Source organism: Podarcis cretensis (genome assembly GCF_951804945.1).
Source record: "Podarcis cretensis genome assembly, chromosome: 5".
Lineage (NCBI taxonomy): Eukaryota > Metazoa > Chordata > Lepidosauria > Squamata > Lacertidae > Podarcis > Podarcis cretensis.
The window spans coordinates 65,596,273-65,615,810 of NC_137174.1; the positions used below are offsets into that span (position 1 = coordinate 65,596,273).

The 19,538-nt window shown below is 44.5% G+C and overlaps 2 protein-coding genes across 2 annotated transcripts in view; both read left to right on the top strand.

Moving 5' to 3' along the window:
* WDR53 (WD repeat domain 53) overlaps positions 1 to 19,538 on the top strand; it is a 374,347-nt gene that overhangs the window by 128,180 nt on the left and 226,629 nt on the right. The gene's annotated exons all lie outside the window — the stretch shown is intronic.
* The window catches only part of RAB6B (RAB6B, member RAS oncogene family), a 57,516-nt gene that overhangs the window by 25,014 nt on the left and 12,964 nt on the right, over positions 1 to 19,538 (top strand). Inside the window, exons 2-4 of the mRNA XM_079977324.1 lie at positions 4,801 to 4,859; positions 15,103 to 15,156; positions 18,887 to 18,992. Coding sequence (XP_079833450.1) covers positions 4,801 to 4,859; positions 15,103 to 15,156; positions 18,887 to 18,992 — 219 coding nt within the window. The remainder of the gene's footprint in view (positions 1 to 4,800; positions 4,860 to 15,102; positions 15,157 to 18,886; positions 18,993 to 19,538) is intronic.

Consider the following 19,538-nt stretch of genomic DNA (forward strand, 5'->3'; position numbering starts at 1 on the left):
AGTTAGTTAGTTGATATGGATTGCTATTGTGGGATCCGAAATGAGTTTGCAAACCAAATTACAAAAGAAATTAATTTGCATTCGTTATGATTTATGTTCTTGCATGTGCAATGGCTGCTGCCAAAAATTGTATGTACAGTATGCAGTCTTGGGAAAAATGGAAGAACTACAGGGAAAATGCAGGAAAGCAACAACTGGATTATTATGTCATCATAATGGCTCAGAAAAAAGAGGATGAACAAATCATGACTATTCCAGAATAAATACTAGTGTGGAAGTAACCAGAAGTGGAAATCATGCAAGTACTGAATACATGATGTATAGAAGTTCTAAATAATCAATCCTCCATGAGTCTAGATGCTGAAATAGATCCAGCATGAAATTTGAGTTTGACTGTTGACACCAGTAGTTGTATGTTATTGCGGTTAAAATGGGCTGACCCTACCACTAGCTGAGTGAAGTGGCTGTCTCAGGCGGCAGCATGCTGAGGGTCAGGAGTAAGAACAGCTGAGTGTACTATGCAGCCTGCTCTGTGCTCCTCAGCTAGCCTGCTGTTTTTGGCTGCATACAGTGAAGGACATATGGGACGCGGGTGGCGCTGTGGGTTAAACCATAGAGCCTAGGACTTGCCGATCAGAAGGTTGAATCCCCGCGACGGGGTGAGCGCCCATTGCTCGGTCCCTGCTCCTGCCAACCTAGCAGTTCAAAAGCACACCAAAGTGCAAGTAGATAAATAGGTACCGCTCTGGCGGGAAAGTAAACGGTGTTTCCGTGCGCTGCTCTGGTTCGCCAGAAGCGGCTTAGTCATGCTGGCCACATGACCCAGAAGCTGTACACTGGCTACCTCGGACAATAAAGCGAGATGAGCGCCGCAACCCCAGAGTGACGACTGGGCGTAATGGTCAGGGGTCCCTTTACCTTTACCTTTACCTAGTGAAGGACATTATTTTGTCACCAGTGTGGACATAAGATGAAACTACCAGTCAAAAATACATGGAACAGGGGAGGCAAAAATGCATTGGGATGGGCATGCTGTTGAATAATGGGAAACACATTCAATCCAATATACAGTTTCCTCCCTCCCTCCTCAATTTCTGCATTATTTGTCCCAGCAATCTGTCAGGAACAGAGAAAGAGAGAGAGAGGATGTTGTTTGTCAGCTTCATGAAGCTCTGGATTTCTGGAGCATCTCTGGGGAGCAAGCATCAGGCAATGCCTTGTAGAATTCAGCAGCCAATTAGGATCCTGCATCAGCCCCTTATCCTCTACTGAATTGGCAAGAGCTGCTCTATAAATATCCATAGTTTGGTTTGGATTGGCTCTTTGGTTCATCTTTTTTCTTTCTTTCACAATAAGCAGTCTCTAATGAGAATGCATGAGGAGCAGGGGCTTAGTGGCTTCCAAAGTTACAATCCCTTCACATTCATGTTTTCCTACAGATTACAAAGCCATACAGAAGGGAACAGGAGGGTTTAAAAGAGAGTGGGAATGTTTTCAGTTAAGATGACTGTGGATGCCTTCAACTATGAGCACTAAAGATCTAACACAGCCTTCTCCAACCTAGCACCCTCAACATGTCAAAACATGTAGTCCAAAGACTACAGCTCCCATCAGCCCCCGTACTGGCTGGGGATGAGGGGAGTTGTAGTCAAAAGCATCTGGAGGGCACCAGGTTTGGGGAGGCTGATCTAGCACAATGAGGGAGGGGGGAACATTCCAGATCAAATGGGTTTTTAACTGGTGTTGTAGTATAGAGTTTCCCCCCTCTCTCATTATTAGTGCATTGCATGAAAATGCAAGAGATTGTCAGTTCCTCTCTCTCCATTTCCCAGCCTCAAGAGACTTGCCTTTTCTCCATTGAAAGCATGCTGCTCACTCACATCTGCAATCCTTCAATCCATCTTTCCTGCTGGTCTCCCGCGTACCACGAGAGCAGCAGGAAGGTTAGTATAGAGAAATTGCTCTTGGGCTTGGGTTTATGAGTTTCCAAACATCCCCAGACACACCCAGGCAGCTTTTTGCTATTTCCAGAGGTTGGCAAATGCAATTTTGCTTGCAAAGCAGGGCTTCTTCTTCTCCTTCTTCTTCTTCTTTTGCTGCTACCTTTAGAGGTTTTAGAGAGCAGGGTGGACAAACTGGTGCCCAATCCAGACACATTAGAATCATGGACTTCTGTTTTTGTGGCAGCTCCCAAACCTGGTAACATTTTAAAATAGCTTCTCAGCATGAAGTGAGAAATGGCTTATCAAGAACCAATGAGATGGTTCTTTCAATCCTTTTTATATCTGTTCCTCTTCCTCCTTCTCTAGCCACAGCATCATGCACCCCTCCCACCTGGATTTTTGCCCCCCTACAACAGCCAGTCGGCATTCTGTGTCCAGTGACCACACTCGGTTCTCAATGGGCTGTTTTTTGGGGAGGGGGAGGTTCTTTTCTTACTTATTTATAAGGCCCCATCTGTACTATACATGCTTTGGGGGATGCCACAACTGTTTAATATGATACTGCTTTAAATGTATGTTGTGGAAGGGGCCTAAGAAACACTACCACTTTCCCATGTGTTGGTGCTGCCATTTTGGCTGCATCAGTGTGGACACTCTCTTCCTGAATATCAGAAATGAATTATATGACTAGTGCCTTTTTAAATGTATGTTGATGCACAACCAGATGCCTTCATGTGCCCCAACTGCAACAACATATGCCTCTCCCATCTTGGTCTCTACAACCACAGCAGGTGCTGCAACCTTCCAGCAGTTTGACTTCACCCCTCCATTGTCTCCCAAGACAGATGTATGCCAGCAACAAGTGATGCTGCATACTGAGAGTGTCTGTAGATATTGTATCTTCCAGCATTGTGAGGAAGGGAAAAAGACTTTGGCTTCCTATTTTTGCACGTCTTCTGTATCTTCCAAAGTTGGGGTTGCTTTTCCATGGTGAAGTGCATGAGTTACTAGCCCGCAATGGTTATGTTCTACTGTTGGCTCATGCCAAAGGCCTCTCTAGTTCAGCATCCAATTCTCACATTGGCCAACCAGATGCCTCATAAGCCCACAAGGAGGACCTGAATGCAAAATCGTTCTCCCCACTTGTAATTCCCAGCAACTGGTATTCAGAGGCAAATTACCTCCTACAGTGGATGTAGGAGGAATGCTAAGGTGTTAAGCTGGTTGGCTTTGAGCCACAGAGAGCAGCTGTGAGGGGAAATATGGTCTCTCTCCACCCCTTTCTTTCAGCTGGGATTCTGATAGGGGTGGGGGTGAGAGAAAATTATACTAAAGACCCTCACACTCCTTCTGGTGTGAGCTGAACACCAGGGTGCTCATTAAACCTAAAGAAGGATCCCATCTCTTCAGAAGGCACACCATGGAGGGAATTAGCATACTTAATTAAGACTCCCGATGAATGGCATTGTAAAGTTTCTTAATTAACAAATGTGCCCTCGGGGGCAGGGGGATGGGTCTTAAACCAGGTTTGCTTTAAATGTTTCTCTTTTTAATGTGCATTTTGTAATCAGGAAATCAGCTGGGGTTTTGTTTGTTTTTTTGTTTTTGGATGGGTATACTGAGAAGTGTTTTCTGTGGAGATACCTAGGTATGGAAGTGTGGCAAGAGAAGAGGAAGTCCCGTGAGTCTCTTCGAGGCATCTGTTCTAGAGAGTTCTCATAGTTTGGGTTTCTTACTTGAATTGCCTGGCTTCAATCCATCATCTCCTGAAAAATACAAAAATACCATATGTTGTGTAAGAAATGTATAACTTCCATGCCTGGCCCCTGAAGCTCTGCATGTAATGTCCCAGTGGCCTTTCGTAGAACAGGTTTGCATGCACACTTGCCAGGGGGGTCAGCACTGGGCAGATTTCCAGCTTGTGAGATCTACTTTGTTTTTTAATTCAACCCAAAGGTGGAAAAGACAAACATTTAGAATTAAATAATTCTGAGCCCAGGAGCTTGTTTTGAATGGAGCTTACAGTCTTTCTACACACAAATTCGCTGCTGCCTTGACTCCCAGCTTTCTTCATTTCTGCAGTTTGATTTAAAAGGAGGGGGGGAGTTGTTGTTTCTGTTGCCCTAGTTACTCAACTGGAAATCAGAAGTCCCTTCTGATCTGCTTCAAAACACCCAGAGATCTAGTAGCAGATTGCAGTCTACCTTCTGCCCAACCCTGATATAGGTGGCCAATAACTTGTAGACATTCAATGAAACTGAACATTGGACAATTCAAGACAGATTCATAGAATCATAGACCATGAGAGAAAGGAGCTAACACTTCCCCCCTGAACCTCTTTCCCTGATGACACCCCCCCCCAACCTGCTGCTTTTTCCTTTGATAGGAAGCACATGGATGCATTTATATGGTTTTAGAAGGGCGGAATGAACAGCACATGGAGTGAAGTTAGAAGGTACCTCGAAGGTCATCCAGTCCAAACCCAAGCAATACAAGAATCAATAATTTTGTGTCAGTTTAAGGAATTTGTACTCTACCCTTCAACAGATTCACATGGCTACTTAACAAAAAGTTTTTTAAAAAATACGAAAAAGCAAACCTAAAAGGCAAATGGTAAACTGTGGCACAGTTCCCAGTTCAAATTGCCTATGTCCCCTACCGCCACCAGATTGCTATTTGTAGAAGTTTTTTTGTATCTCTGCTTCTTTGTTGTCACATCCACCTGGGCCTTGAGTGCCCCAAAGAATGTCCATCCTGTGTTTGGATGAGGACTCTTGTATTATTGGTGGTCACAGCGTCCATTATTTTAATTGCATCTCTGTGGCTTTTGTGTGTTTCCTCCCCTGCCCCTCTCCAGTTGGGAAGACGTCGTTGATCACAAGGTTTATGTATGACAGCTTTGACAACACATACCAGGTGAGTTTCATCGCCTATGAGGTGCTCAACTGCATGATGCATGGTAATAGTAAAAAACAAAAGTTTCCCAATGTTTTGGATATCCATGTCACATGACCAAGGCTGCAAAATAATAATAATGCTCCCCTCTTTTTCTTTTTGACAAATGAGCAGAAGAGGAGTAGCAGAATTCAGATCTGAGCATTGTTCAGCTTTTGATCACCTGCACCTATCAGCGTAGATGTAGCCTCAACTTCCCTGTGCTTTCTTCTTCTGGTTTAACCTTGCCACAACCCCAGAAAGGCACATAGCCGCCGCCCCCCCATGGCTTCAGTTGGTTCAGCTCTGAAATAAGCCAAGCCATTTCTCCCAAAAGTCAGGAAATGGACTCAGTCATTTCTGAGCTGACCTCGTCTCCTGCCTTTCTTTAAAAACCTGCTTGTGTTGCTGGCATGGGCAGTGTCGGCATAACAGCAGTAGCAAGAAACTGTATGGAAACAGCAGGGTGGTTGTTTCTGCCCCCCCCCCGCCTCCTTTCTGGTGCTTGACACACTGTAAAGCAATATGACAGAGGATAGAAAGCCCTGGTAGCCTCTGAGAAATGTATTTGCTTGGGGATGTGACCTGCAGCCATGATCCCAGTCACTCATGCATCCACTGAGTCTACACACTTGCAAAACATTTGAATTGGTCTGTTTGCTGACCAAGGCAGTATTTGTTCAAATGGAAACAATACCGTACTCTTAAAAAAAGATCACACTCCCTGTTGCAAAGGAGAGGCCATTCTCCTAGGATGAGTCCCCAAATGGGATGATTATCCATGGCAAGGACAGCGACATCTGTCTTGCAGGCTGCATCTGTTCACTGGAACAGGAAAATACACACTGAACAAGTGAGCTCTCCCCATGGATGATGCAACCCACGAAGCTATTGTACGTTACACAAAAGGCTGGTTTCTTGCTCGGCCATCTTCAAGGGTGTGGAACTGCAAAGGTGCCCACGTTGCTCTCTATAGATGAGAATTTGAGCTCCTCGGTCTGACTGCAATAAGCTTTGCTTTTCCTCAGGGTGATTCAAAATTATGTTTCTTGGCTGCCGGCAAATAATTCTTCCATCAATCTGAATGTTTGATCTGCTCATGCATTGTTCAACAGTTATCCATTACCGTATCAGTTTTGCGACTGTTAATATGCTTTCTTTTTGCACTCTGCTGGGTATGACTCCCGGAAAGAAATGCGGATTAATTTCATGTTTAAAAAAATTAATTGATTCACCAGGTGCTTCCACGATGCACCTGAATCCTAATTTAGTTATTGTGGGTTGACATTCTATTGTGCCAATCATTATTGAACCGTGGAGCAGTAAAATGTTAGCCCATATTGGAAAAAATGGGACCTCGGACACATTGTGAAGCAATTGGTTGACTATGTTGCTACCAAGGCTAGCATAAAGAACTGCAGCAATCATTTCTGGCAATATTTTGAAGGCTGCTAATGAAACAATCCACAACATGTGGGGTGTGACCAGACCCCCAAGCAGTGTGAGGGTGCTAAGACCCACCTCTTCATCCAGATCCCTTGGGACTGTCCTATTTACAGTACAGATTTGAGGTTAGTCTTTGTACCAATTTCAATACAATACCCTCAGCCAAATAATTCTAGGTATTACAGTGTGGTGAGGTACTGAGAATTACCTGGTGGAATGCCTCATCCTGCCAGCTCCTACAGGTTCCCTGGAATGACCACTTTATTATATTTTTATGCCTCACGCTATTTCAACCCTCATTTTAGGCCCTTTTCATGGGTGTGGACCAAGGAATTTACAATCCTTGCAGATCTGTAAATGCTGTACATGCCAAATGTTGTTGTGCTTCCAAGTTAATACTTCTTCTTCTTTTTTTAACCTATCGGGCTCTTGCAATTTTCTTGCTGCAGTGGAAAGTGAGGTTTTCTTCAGACTTCTTATGTAGCACCAAAGGGCAGTTTTTGGGTTCTGAAAGACCTCCTTGATCCTTGCTTGTGCTCCTGGCAGTGCTGGTTCCAGGTCTGAGGTGACTCTGGGCAGTGGGCCTCCTGTTTGTCTGATGGGCCTCCTGTTCTGTTAATAGCTCATGGTGGGCTAACCTAGTTACAGCAGCAGTGGCAGCAGCAGCACTCCAAGCAGATTTGGGCAACTGGGTCTTTCCACCTTTTCAGTTTCTCACAACATCCCAGTGTGGCACTAAGCCAGGAGCATTGTGGGAAACTAAGGGTGCATTCAGACAAGGGGATTGTTGCATTAGGTTTCCTGGTTATAATATTACAGCTTCTGCCCCATATTCTAACATTTCTAACATGGGAGAATAGGAATCTCTAACAGAGAATTCTCTCTTTTTTTCTGGTGCTGTCACTGACTTCGATGGGAGCAACAGTCACTCAGAGAAGCTGGGAAAGCTGCTTTAATTGCCCACTTCACTTCCATTTCCCCCCTGAGTGTTGTTTTTCTTCATCTCTGGGTTGGGGAGCACGTTCATCACCTCCCAGAAGGATGCCATTCCTGCAGCAGCGCGCTTACGGTTTACGATTTGAAATGGAACACGTTCCATTCAGGCTAAAAGGTGATTGGCCTTCAGCAATTATTTCCTCTCCTGCATTGGGTTTAAAGAGCCACCTGACTCAGTCAGTGTTGCAATTTAGTGAGGTAAACAAACACCCCGTTCACCTCTTGACAAGCAATTTAAAATGCATCACAGGAGCAGCACTGCATGAGCACACAAGACGGATTCTCTCGTTAAAGACTGCTGCAATTTCCATGATAGCCTTCTTGGGCCCTACAAAAGAAAAGAAGAAGAAGAAAAGCAATATCTCTACTCTCAAGAATTCTCTTCCACCTTTCCAAAAGCTCCTTTTTGCCTGGTTGCTACTGGTGACCAGCAAATGACTTTGCAAAAGTATAATTTCCCATGCCCAGTGTATTTGGCACATTTATTTGGAGAGGACGAGTTTTTGTTTCATGCATGTGTGCTTGGCGTCTGTCAAGCTAGCAAGTGGTTGGCATAAAAGAGGAAGCATGTAGGATCCAAGGAAGGGATATGCCTAAAGCCTAATAAAGTAGACACAACCTGAAATATCTAATCTCCCCATTAAATGTGCTATTTTTCTGTTATTTCTTTTTTGGCTGCCTCAGACATTGATAATGTAGTCTCCAAGTGCCCCGAAAATGGCAGCAGCATCACAAAACCCTTAATCCATCACGGCTTCTCACTTTGTCACTTAGAGTCCTGAATTCCTAAAGGCAAGCCTTTCCTCCCCCTCACTTTTAAAAAAAACCTCTCAGATCTTTCTCCACCTTTTCATTCATTGCTCCTTCCATCTCCTGCCCAGGGAAAGAGAGAAGCAGCAACCTACTCTGGGTTCTCATTTGCACACTCAGCACAACGGGGAGGGTCTGCTCTGTGCCCAAACCTTAGGTCCTTGCCCAGTTTCTTTACATTGCTGCCTCGCCTTTAGTTGCTAGTTTCATTTGGAAAACTGAAATTTGGGAACCTCCCCATATCAGGAGACCCAGTGCTTTCTACATTAGAGAGGTCTAGCCCACCCCAACAAACTACAGTTCCCAGTGTTGATTGGGAAGAAGGAAGGACTATTGGAGTTTATATCTGAAGTGCAGAAAAACTAGTGCATGAATCTCCACACCACCATCCCTCACATATTTACTATTTAATTCAGAATGCCTGCAGAGGACCATATTTTGCCCATGTTTTAAATCTGAGCATTGCATTGGATGTCTATTTTGTAAGACATCTTGATAAGGTTTGGCCTTGAAGGGCAAGGCATTATTATATTAATTCTCGTTTAAACGTAGAAGGGAAAGCAGCGATGGGCCATTTGCAATGTTGAATGAGTTTCCTGTACAATATCGGCCTGACATTTTTGCATCGCAAACTAATCAAAGCAGGAGTCCCTTAACGACTTGTGTTTGAAAATGCCTGTTTCTGTTGCTTAAGAAAGGTTAATGCAAAAAGAACTCTTGAACGGGGTCTTCAAACGGTTCCAGCTTAGGCTCATTTTGACGCTGATCTCATCTGGCAGGGATTTCACACACGAATTGTCGTGCTAGTCTGACTAATGCAGCATGTGTTTACCAGCAATGGTGGCCAGACAAATGCCTCTAGGATGCTCATAAGCAGAGCCAGTTGACAATAGCCATTCCCTGCTGCTAATCTCCAGCATCTGGCATACATGTGAGCCCTGGCATATGAGCATATACATGAGTAAATGCACTAGATAGGCACTAAAAGCTTTTTCGCTCATAGCCTTTGCCCTTAACCACTGTGTTACAGTGGATCTCACTGTGTGTTAGCTCCTTAAGGCTGCAGTCTAAACGCCACTAACCTGAGAATCGGTCCCATTAAATTCAGTAGGATTCACATCTGAATAGACCTGTTTAGGGCTGCACTGTAAATTAGTAAGACTCATAATCTTTCCCCAATTCCAGGACGTTTTTCAACAGTGAGGAAGCTTTAGAGACAGGATGCCTTGTTCTGGGATAGGGAGTTGGACAAGATGCTTCATTCGGTGTCTTTGTATTCTGAGTTTTGCAGAGAGATGCTGAGATTAGCTCTAGATGTGCATTGGCCAGCTCCTTCCCTGCTAGCTGACTCTGAGCTGGTAATTGGACTACAAGTGAGCAAATGGGAAATCCAAAGTTTTATTTTAAAAGGGGGTGGGGAGGCTAAGCCTTTAAGATTGCAAAAATAATCTTAACATGTGCAGGTGATGCCTGGTGAAGTCTCCTGAAGACAAAAGAGGCCAAGATGGGGTGGACCCTCAGTGGCTGAACCATGTCCCATCTCCCCAATTAGCAGAAGGAAATTACTTACGCTAAATTAAAAAATGTATACTGAATTGCCTAATTTCTACACTATGCAGAACCTGGACGTTCTGGTTTCAGATTTTGAATATTTTCATATAAAGAGCCCTGTGTTTGCTCTTCAAGGGACACAGGTGCGCTGTGGGTTAAACCACAGAGCCTAGGACTTGCTGATCAGAAGGTGAGCGGTTCGAATCCCCGCGACGGGGTGAGCTCCCGTTGCTCGGTCCCTGCTCCTGCCAACCTAATAGTTCGAAAGCACATCAAAGTGCAAGTAGATAAATAGGTACTGCTCCAGCGGGAAGGTAAACGGCGTTTCCGTGCGCTGCTCTGGTTCGCCAGAAGCGGCTTAGTCATGCTGGCCACATGACCCGGAAGCTGTACGCCGGCTCCCTCAGCCAATAAAGCAAGATGAGTGCCGCAACCCCAGAGTCAGCCACGACTGGACCTAATGGTCAGGGGTCCCTTTACCTTTACTTATGTTTGCTCTTCTGACGTGTATTTCCTTTAGGTGGGGAACCTCCAGCCCACAGGCCAAATTTTCCCCAACCAATTCATTCATTCACTTTATTTGTATGTCATTCTCCTGCCCCCACCCACAAAATGCTCAAAGCAGCTTACAGCAAATGAATAGGGATGCATTTCAAACAAACACTACAAAAAGAATTTCATAATAACACAGCAAAACAAAAATATGATAACATATTAAAAACCCACATTTCAATACTATAAATATAACAAGATTACTTAAACAGCATGCAGCATCCAATAGCAAAATAATAAGGAAGCTGTACAATTTCATCTTAGTCCTAGAAACACCCCTCCCAGTCCCTCTCCTTATAAGGTTTGCAGGGGCAAAGGTTGGGGTAGCTGGGAACACCCCTCCTATGGCCTGCACCCACCTGCCCCACATCTGATGACATATATGACATCAGGTGTGGGGCAGGTAAGACACTATTTCAGAAGAACAGTCAGGAGCTTAACATACACTCTCAATTGTGCCTTGGCAAGCAGGACTCATTGTCAGTGCCAGTCAGCTGATTGGCACTGATAGCTCACCAATTTTAAGTCATCCATTTGCAGGCATGGTTTTGGATTTAAAATACACCTTCAAACTGACACTTTTCCTCTGCAGACCAGTGTACAGAGGAAAAGAGACAAAGCCAGGCTTGCTGTCAGCACCAATCAGCTGACTAGCACTGATAGCAAGCCCCTTTGAAATTATCACCAGGTGTCAAATGACATCAGGCAAGTAGGCAGCCCTGCCCACCTGTCAAAGTGGCCTAAAGTGGTAGAGAAGGTTATGATCTGCTAGTCAAATCCTGTTCCCCACAGCTGCCTTTAACCTGCTGTACTGAAGTGATGGCGAGCAAACGTGTCTAGCCTCTCTTCCTCCCATCCTCTTTCCACTTCAGCAGTGCAGAGGAATGATTTAGTTTCATTCTTATCAATCTCCCGTTGGCCTTCCACAGCCCTTTTGTTGTTGTGTTTCTCTTCGCCTCTTTTCAAGTGTCTGCTACCACTGAGCTTCAGGGGTCTTCAAATTCAAAAGGTTATTTGCTTTTCTGATGGGAGTTGCGTGGTGCAGGATACTGGGCTTAATTGGCTTCCTGGCTTCCACACATCTTTCTTTCTTAAATCCCACTCAATCCCCCTTCAGACAGCGGTGAAACAAATCAATACAAGGACCCCTGAAGCCCTTTCCATGCTCTCTCAGGCCCTCCGTGATCCTACCAGAGAGCATTTTCTCCATCATCTCAGAGCATTCACAAGGAAAATGGGTTAATTAAAAGTAAAGCTGGGATCCCCAAGAATCCAAATTCAGTACAATCCACCCACAGATTCTTAGATTCCAACTCTCCTGCATCTCTCCTGCATCCTGTTAGGATCTGGCTTCAGAATGGGGGATTAGGGCAGCTTCCCCACATGTTTCCGATCACAACTTCTTTCAGCCCTAGCCAGCCTGGGCAATAGTTGGGTGATGGGGACTGTAGTGTAAAATATTTGTAAAGCATCAGCCTGAGGAAGGCTGCGTTAGGGACTTCCTTAAGTTTCAAAGAGGGTATCTTCCTTCTGCTGTTTATACACTTGTCACATTGTCCTTCTCTCTTCTTTCTGTTTGGTTTTCACTAAAGGTTTGAGATATATTTTAATGATTTTATAGTAAAATAGCATTGATCAATTCCAGCAAAACCCTGTAAAGTCTTAATATACTTATACCAGTCACATATAAGAAAACAAATTGAGTGAGGGCAGGGTGGAATAACTGAATCAGTGACTATATCGCCAAGGCTTCAGCTATCCTTGACAGCCTCTTGTGAATAAGCCCAGAGTTTTAGATTCACATCACTTCTGTTTACATGGCTGATATATGGGGACCATACTTTCTCAAAATGATTGGTTTTTTTGCTTGGCCTTCTGTGTTGTAGATGCTCAGAAAGAGCCATATCCCAAACCTTCTGTTGCCATCTTGTCAGAGATAGTCCCTTGAGGAGGCAATCTCTCAATGGGCGGCAGGGTGAACAGCATGGCAGTTAGATCTTTTATATAAGGGGAAGTTCTAGATTGGTGTCTAATGCGCCCATATTATCAAGTCCTGATAATATGGACGTTCTAGATACCGATCTAGGCCCTCCTCTTATATATCAAGGTCTAACTGCCATGCTGCTCATCGCTCGTATTATCAGGCACCAAAGTCAAGTTTTTGTCCTCTGTTAGAATGTAAATAAGACAAGCATTAATATTTAGGTGGGAGAATGTGCAGCTACCCAGTATTCATGCTGACCAGACTAACTGTTGCCATGGAAGCTTGTCGAAGTCGAGCTAGGCAAGCACTGAGCACCTTGAAATGCAACTCCATTTGCCCGGGATAGATTTGCAGCAGTGGGCAGAAGGTCTAAGAAGCAGGAATGTAACCCTTTTGGCCTCGACTTCTCATGCTGTTCCCCTCACCCCACTCTCAGTTGTGTAGAAATTGGCGGTTTCACCTTTGTTTTCCCTCTCTAATTTGCTGTGCCAAAACGTAGCTTTTCAACAGCAACAAAGGACAGGGATGGAATGAGGTGGGATGCTGTGGCTGCTGTACATATGTAGATGTGCAGAAATTTGGATTCTATCTGTTTGCTTTTTCTGCTGTGACACTTGTAATTGAGAAGGCGCTCCCAGATGTCTGAATTGGACCGCTCAGCAGCACATAACCGAGTGTGGTTTTGACAGTAGAAGATGGATAGATTCTCTTATTTTCGCATTCCCAAGCACTTAGCTGAGCTCGGCTCAGTGCGCAGGGCTACCTATATAGACTCTATAGAGCCAGTGCTGCCTTGCTTTTTAAATATTGGCCAGTTCCCTCCGGAGAGGATGCTCCCTAGCAGACTGCAGCACATACTGTTTGATTAATCAACTAAAGCCAGCAGCAGATGTGACTTGAAATCCAAACTCCCAGAGCTGTGAGTGTTTCAATGGCTGAGCTCTGGAGACAGCTCCTTTTAATTACAATGGTCAGCTCTGCAGCCATGGGGCACAAGAGCTCATCTGTAATATGCCCTGCTGGAATTTCCGTCCTTGGTTGGAAACCAATGTAAACCTGGGTAGTAAAAAGGGGCTAGCATTTATATACCATGCAAATCCACAATGAGATTTTTCACCTAATTTTCCATGCTGGGTACATTTTAGAGCAAAGTATCCCTTAGTGTGTCAGCAACACTATTCATTAATCGCCGTGGCTGTTCAGAGGTCCCTCATATCTCTCAATAAAACAACACTGCCTTCACCACTAATGATATTGTTGTTCAGAGGTAAGGCGAGTTATTTTATTTTATTGAATTGAATTTATTCATTTGTTTGTTGTCCATTAGAATTATTAAAGTCAGGGTTAAAAACAAGTTAGCCTTAAAAAGTCAAGATATAAATAATACCAGTAGTTTGAAAATATACATTGATTTGAAGTACTCATTTTTATATCCTTAAGATATCAATGACTTCCATTCTTCTCTTTCCATGGTTCATTTTACATATCATAAATCCCTGTATATTTTACAAAAAATACTTTAAACTGTAAAACAGAAAATTTAATAAAAATTATGTACACCGAAAATATACACTGTGAAATTAATTTACACAATAAAATACATGCCAACTTAATCTAGAAAGACTTGCCTAAACAAAACCAAAAAAGTTTTGGGCCTGTGCCACAAACAGGACATCGAGGGTGTCTGACTAATGCCAATAGGCAGGGAATTCCAGACTGTAAGTGCTGCTGTGCTAAAAGATTGATTCCTTACAAGTGCAGAACCAATATTATGTGACATTTGTAAAAGTACCAGTTCTGTACACTGGAGTGGTTGAGTGGGAGTATATCTAGAGGAAGACGATTCTTCAACTAAACTGGTTCCAAGCTGGCATAGTCCCTGACCTAGCTAGAGCTGATGGGAGTTGGTGTCTAAGAACATCCAGATGGTCTCAGATTTCCCCACCACTGTTTCAGCCCATGCATTCATTCCTGGATGACATCCCAGTGTTCTAGAGTTCCAGTTCTATGGAAACACAGAGAAAATACCCAAAACATCTATGGTAGGAAAGCCTATTTGGCTCTCTGTCAACTCTTGGAGAACTGTGAATAGTCGGTGTGGCAAAATATTTTTTTTTAAAGGATGTTCAAATATTGGTGCCATTGCTTATTACATTTGAGTAAGGCAGAAGCCTAGGAAACGGGGAAGCTTGTGAATGGCACTCTGTATGGCAGAGAAATGGTGGTAAGGCTGTACAGAAACGTGTTGTGCACTATGACTGTTGTGGTATTTAAAATCAGTGCAAGGGAGCTGAGAGGGCCACCATCAGGGATCACCCACATTTTCCTCATGCAGTGCCTCTAGAAAGCATGTTTCAGAGCAGTTTTCCCCTTGTCCCACTCCTTCCCAAAGGAAAACCTGCTCTCTAGCAAAAGATCAGAAGAAATGGCAATCTGGAGGAAAACCTGAGTTGCTGTTTGCTCCAATTGAGTGCTAAAAAAGTGGTTTACCCTGGGGGAAAGCAGCAGGAGAAGAGGAAGCATGGATAAGCCCTCAGTCCACTAGAACAACTTCAAGGGGAACATCACTGAGCACATGTGAGATGGGATCTGAAAGATGGTGCAGCTAGCACTACCAACACCATGCAAGCTTTGGGCCCCTATTTCTTGGAATGGCAACTTCCCATTCAACACAGCAATGCAATTTGAAACTGAAGGGACATTCTGAAGCAGTCTATTCCATGGCATGAAGACGGGGTCTACCATTTAAAGGTAGACAAAACCTTCTCAAGTCATTGAGAGCTCTTGAAGTGGTTCTGTGGATCCCAGTCACTGTGTGTAATTTTAAAAATTCTTTTCTTCCAGACTATCTACTAATTCTTATGCCGTTCCTCTTTTTTTATATAGGCTACAATTGGAATTGACTTCTTATCTAAAACCATGTACTTGGAAGACCGGACAGTAAGTGCCAGGAGTTGCTGAGGAGCTGACATCCCCAAGCTACGTATTCAGACAGAAGTAATAGGCGAACGCAGAGGGGACTTTTTGAACCAAACCCATGTTCTGATTTGCCCAAACTGATAAGGGAGTAATCTGCCTCTGCTCTTTCATATCTGCATGCTAGTTTACCTTTTCCAGAGCATCATGTCAAAAACGGGTGTTTTAAGGAGGGTTGGAATCAGACATTTCTGCATGGGCTTGTCCATGTCCGTCATAATATTCTATAGATAACATGCTCTCAGTTGTGTGAAGAGGAGCTGGAACTAATATAAAACAGTTTTATATTATATATATTAGCTGGCCTCAAGACTTGTGGATTTTTGGCCACAATACCTTACCGTATTTTTCACTCTATAAGACACACCAGACCATAAGATGCACCTAGTTTTTGGAGGAGGAAAACAAGAAAAAAAATATTCTGAATCCCAGAAGCCAGAACAGCAAGATGGATCTGGCTTCTGGGATAGCCTCTTGCTGTTCTGGCTTCTGGGATAGCCGGGTGAAGCCTCTTCAGGGCAGCGGGATGAAGGCTGCACAGCGATCCCACTTGCTGTCCTGGCTTATGGGATAGCCACGCACAACCTCTCCCAGGCAGCAGGAGCCAGAAGCCAGAAGCCAGGACAGCAGATGAAGGCTCCCCCAAGAGCCGCGCTCCCTTTAAAGAGTGTGCAGCCCTTCTCGCTCCTCGGGTAAAAGCCCCCAAGAGCCACACACACGCTCCGCACGCTCTTTAAAGGGAGTGCTGAGTAGAGCCTCCCGCCTGCATTCGCTCCATAAGACCCACACACATTTCACCTTACTTTTTAGGAGGGGAAAAGTCCATCTTATAGAGCGAAAAATACAGTAATTTATTCCCGGCCACCAGCCCAGCTAAATCAGAGTTCAGAGGCTTGAAGCTACACCGATAAGCTGTCATACTGATGACTGAGGCTTTGTACGTGTTGTCAGCTTCAAATGCAGCTTTTTCTCAATTTGGAATGGGAAAATGAATCAAAATGCAGTATTTTCAGAGAAATGACAGGATACATACAGGATATTGCACCATACATGCAGGATTGTAGCTAACATTGTGTGCACTGAGCACACTGGGACATAGAGTAGCATGCAGGCAAGAGTTCCTGTACATTAGCTCCATCCTAGTTCTGAGCAGCAAGACTAAGATGCCCCACCCCTCATTTGCACTCATGCCTTTGTCCTGGAGGTTTTCAACCTTACTATTTCCAGAGAACACTGTTTCATACTGAAGCGCTTCTTGTTTTCTTCCATCACTTTGGCAGAGCCCGGTGATCTAATTTCAGGCGCACTCTTTATTGCCTCAGACGGGCCAGACAGGAAAGGGGTTGCACCACTTACCAGGGGTTTCTGCATTTATCCAGCTAGCCCTGTATTGTCTACTCTGACCGCCATAGCTCACCAGGCAGAGAGAGAGTGATTTTATAAGCCAGGAACGTGCGGCCACAGTGGGCCTGCTTTCTCTCCTTTGAGCCAGGAAGTTTGTGACTAACAGTCTCTTCAAAGACAGGCAATCATCCTCTCTGCTAGGAAGACCTTCCTAAGTGCCTGCATTTTGCCATTTCTCTTATTTTCTCGGAAATGGCATTGGAAGGGGGGGGACCCACTGTAAAAAAAAAAGGTCTTGATTTATAGATTTTGGGGGGACTTTGTGCAAGGATAACCCAATGTCAGTGCAGATGGGAGTTGGCTCTAATGAGAGGGGGAAGCGGCAGCTGCTGCATTAATAAGTAGCAGCTAACTATCTCTTGCAGTGTTAATGTACTCTCCAACATCCATCTCAGGCCTAATGGGTTGTTTCCAAGCCTTTCCAATTGCTCTAATGAAAGCCACAGGCTGAGTGATTAGGGACGTGGGGGGTGGGGAGATGAAGCCACACTGGTAGATTTCCCTGGGCCTTCCATGGGTTTGTTTCTCACCCAGCAGCAGAAATAGAAATGGATCTCTTCATTTACATCATCTCTTCCCCAAAAGATATCCCAAATCAGTTGTGTGGTGATTTGGAACTGAGGCAAAATACTGAAGCCAAATGAACTGTGGAGTAGATTACAAGCAACTTTGTCCAAAAAGGCACCTTAGTCTTTTGCACGCCTCTTTTTCTTAGTCGAGGATGCTTTAGTCACATGGTATGCTTGCTCCCTGAGTATTGGCCATCCAGTCTCGTTCTCAATGCACGGGAGTGTATACAACTTTGCAAAAGCCTCTCAGGTCAATGAGAATTTGATGGGTGTTAATGCAAATTTTGTGGCCTCAGATGCCCCACAAAAATCCAGCCCATGTGACTGAAGGCCTTTCCACATCAGAAAGATTCCAAAAGCATTCCAGCTTCCAGAAGCCTTCCATGATATCATGGAAGCACAAGCTTGAAATCCTTTGCTGGCAGCCTCAACAGAAAGGCCACGAAGGGTGAAAGCATAGGACTCAGCTGTGTCCCATGTGGCTGAGCCTTAGACCTGGGATTGTAGAAGGAAATTTAGACTACACTTTTCAAAACTCCAGAGTAGCCCATGGGCTGGAATCATGCAGTGTAGACAGGACCCACTTTCGAGGTCCGCCAACTGGAGCCTAGTGCAAAATGGTCAAAGGGATGCAGCCAATCACACACTGTGTCCCATCAGGAGCCATACACTAGTAGATGGGGGTCTACAGCTGAGTGGCTTCAGATCAGGAATTCTAACAGCTTAATTTTGAAAGCAGAAGAAATCTTTTTTGTTATTATCGTTCTTAAACAATTGGGAGTCAGCAACCCTTGTTAGATCTACTGTCAGTGAGATCACAGTTGTATCTTTTTGTAGTGGATGCAACCTGCCATTGGTTGTTTTTTCCTTATTAGTGAAGCAGGGTTGTGTCCCCTTAGTGAGACTAATGTGGCCTACTCCAAAGATTTGATGAAACCACTCCATAGTTGTTACTCTTTCCCATTTTCCCTCTGATCTACATCTCAGTGGCCTTTTGCCTCCTTTTACTGCACTCTTCCTTTTGTTCACGAGACTCCCAGATATGTTTTACAAAAGAGCCTTTTTCAAGTGCTCAAAGTACATAGGTATACTGAGTACACATGACGGGGATATCAGTGCAAATAAAGCTGTGCCATCTGTGGGATTGTCCCTACCCATTTCATCAAATGTGCATAGAGGTCCGAAGCAGGGCCTGCCAGGTTTGTTTTTTTCCAGGTGTTACCTTTACTTGCCCCCAACTCTGTTGTCCTATGTTATGCTAGGTGGAGGACAGGCAGGTGTGGCTTGGGTTGGAAAAGCCTTGTGGGCCAGGTTAGGACCTCTTACAGGACTAAGTAGGCTTGCAGGCCACCACTAGTTTATAGGCTGCCTCTGATATCATAGTGACATGGGTTTGAGAGTGAGAGGAAGCCAGGATCCAGCCCACCAGCTGGATCCAATTCCCCAACCATGCTTTATAACCACCTGGGAAGGGCTAGCCTGTACATCATGCTGGATTGCATGGTCATTTCTCCACACCTCGTATAATCAGAAAGCTAGAATAAAGAATGAAGAGCAATCAATTGTTACTGTTTATTAAAAATGGCAACTTTCAGGGGACATAACAGATAATGGATGCTCCCTCTGTTCATCGTTCAGTCTTCTGACTTCCTGTGTTTAATGGCTGTTTCTTCTCCTAACTGTATGTCTCTCTGCCGCTCTTCCCGATCCCCTCTCGGCAGGTGCGGTTGCAGCTCTGGGACACAGCCGGCCAGGAGAGATTCCGAAGCTTGATCCCCAGCTACATTCGAGACTCAACAGTAGCCGTGGTGGTCTATGACATCACAAGTGAGTTACAGGCTTGGAGGCACTGGACTGAGGGGCAAGCATGGGAAGACCTTGTATCTGCCCATTGTTGCTCAATATCATCCACTAAGGACTATCTGTTGTATGGGCTCAGTGTAAGATGTAACAAACGGATAGACCACTGCTACCCTGTACTGTACTCACACACACACAAACGCACACACACTCTGCACCATGGTAGAACCTTCCATTCTGAAGGAGTTGCCTCTGTCCTGCAGAAGTTTACATGAAGAAACCTGTTCTGCTGTCTTGTAAACAATTGCCAAATGAAATGCATGTTGTACTAAGCAACCTAGTTAACTTATGATTGCTTAAATGTTAGTTATTTTAGATGATAGATAGAGGGACGCAGGTGGCACTGTGGTCTAAACCACTGAGCCTCTTGGGCTTGCCGATTGGAAGGTTGGTGGTTTGAATCCCCGCAATGGAGTGAGCTCCCGTTGCTCTGTCCCAGCTCCTGCCAACCTAGCAGTTTGAAAGCACGCCAGTGTAAGCAGATAAATAGGTACTGCTGTGGCAGGAAGGTAA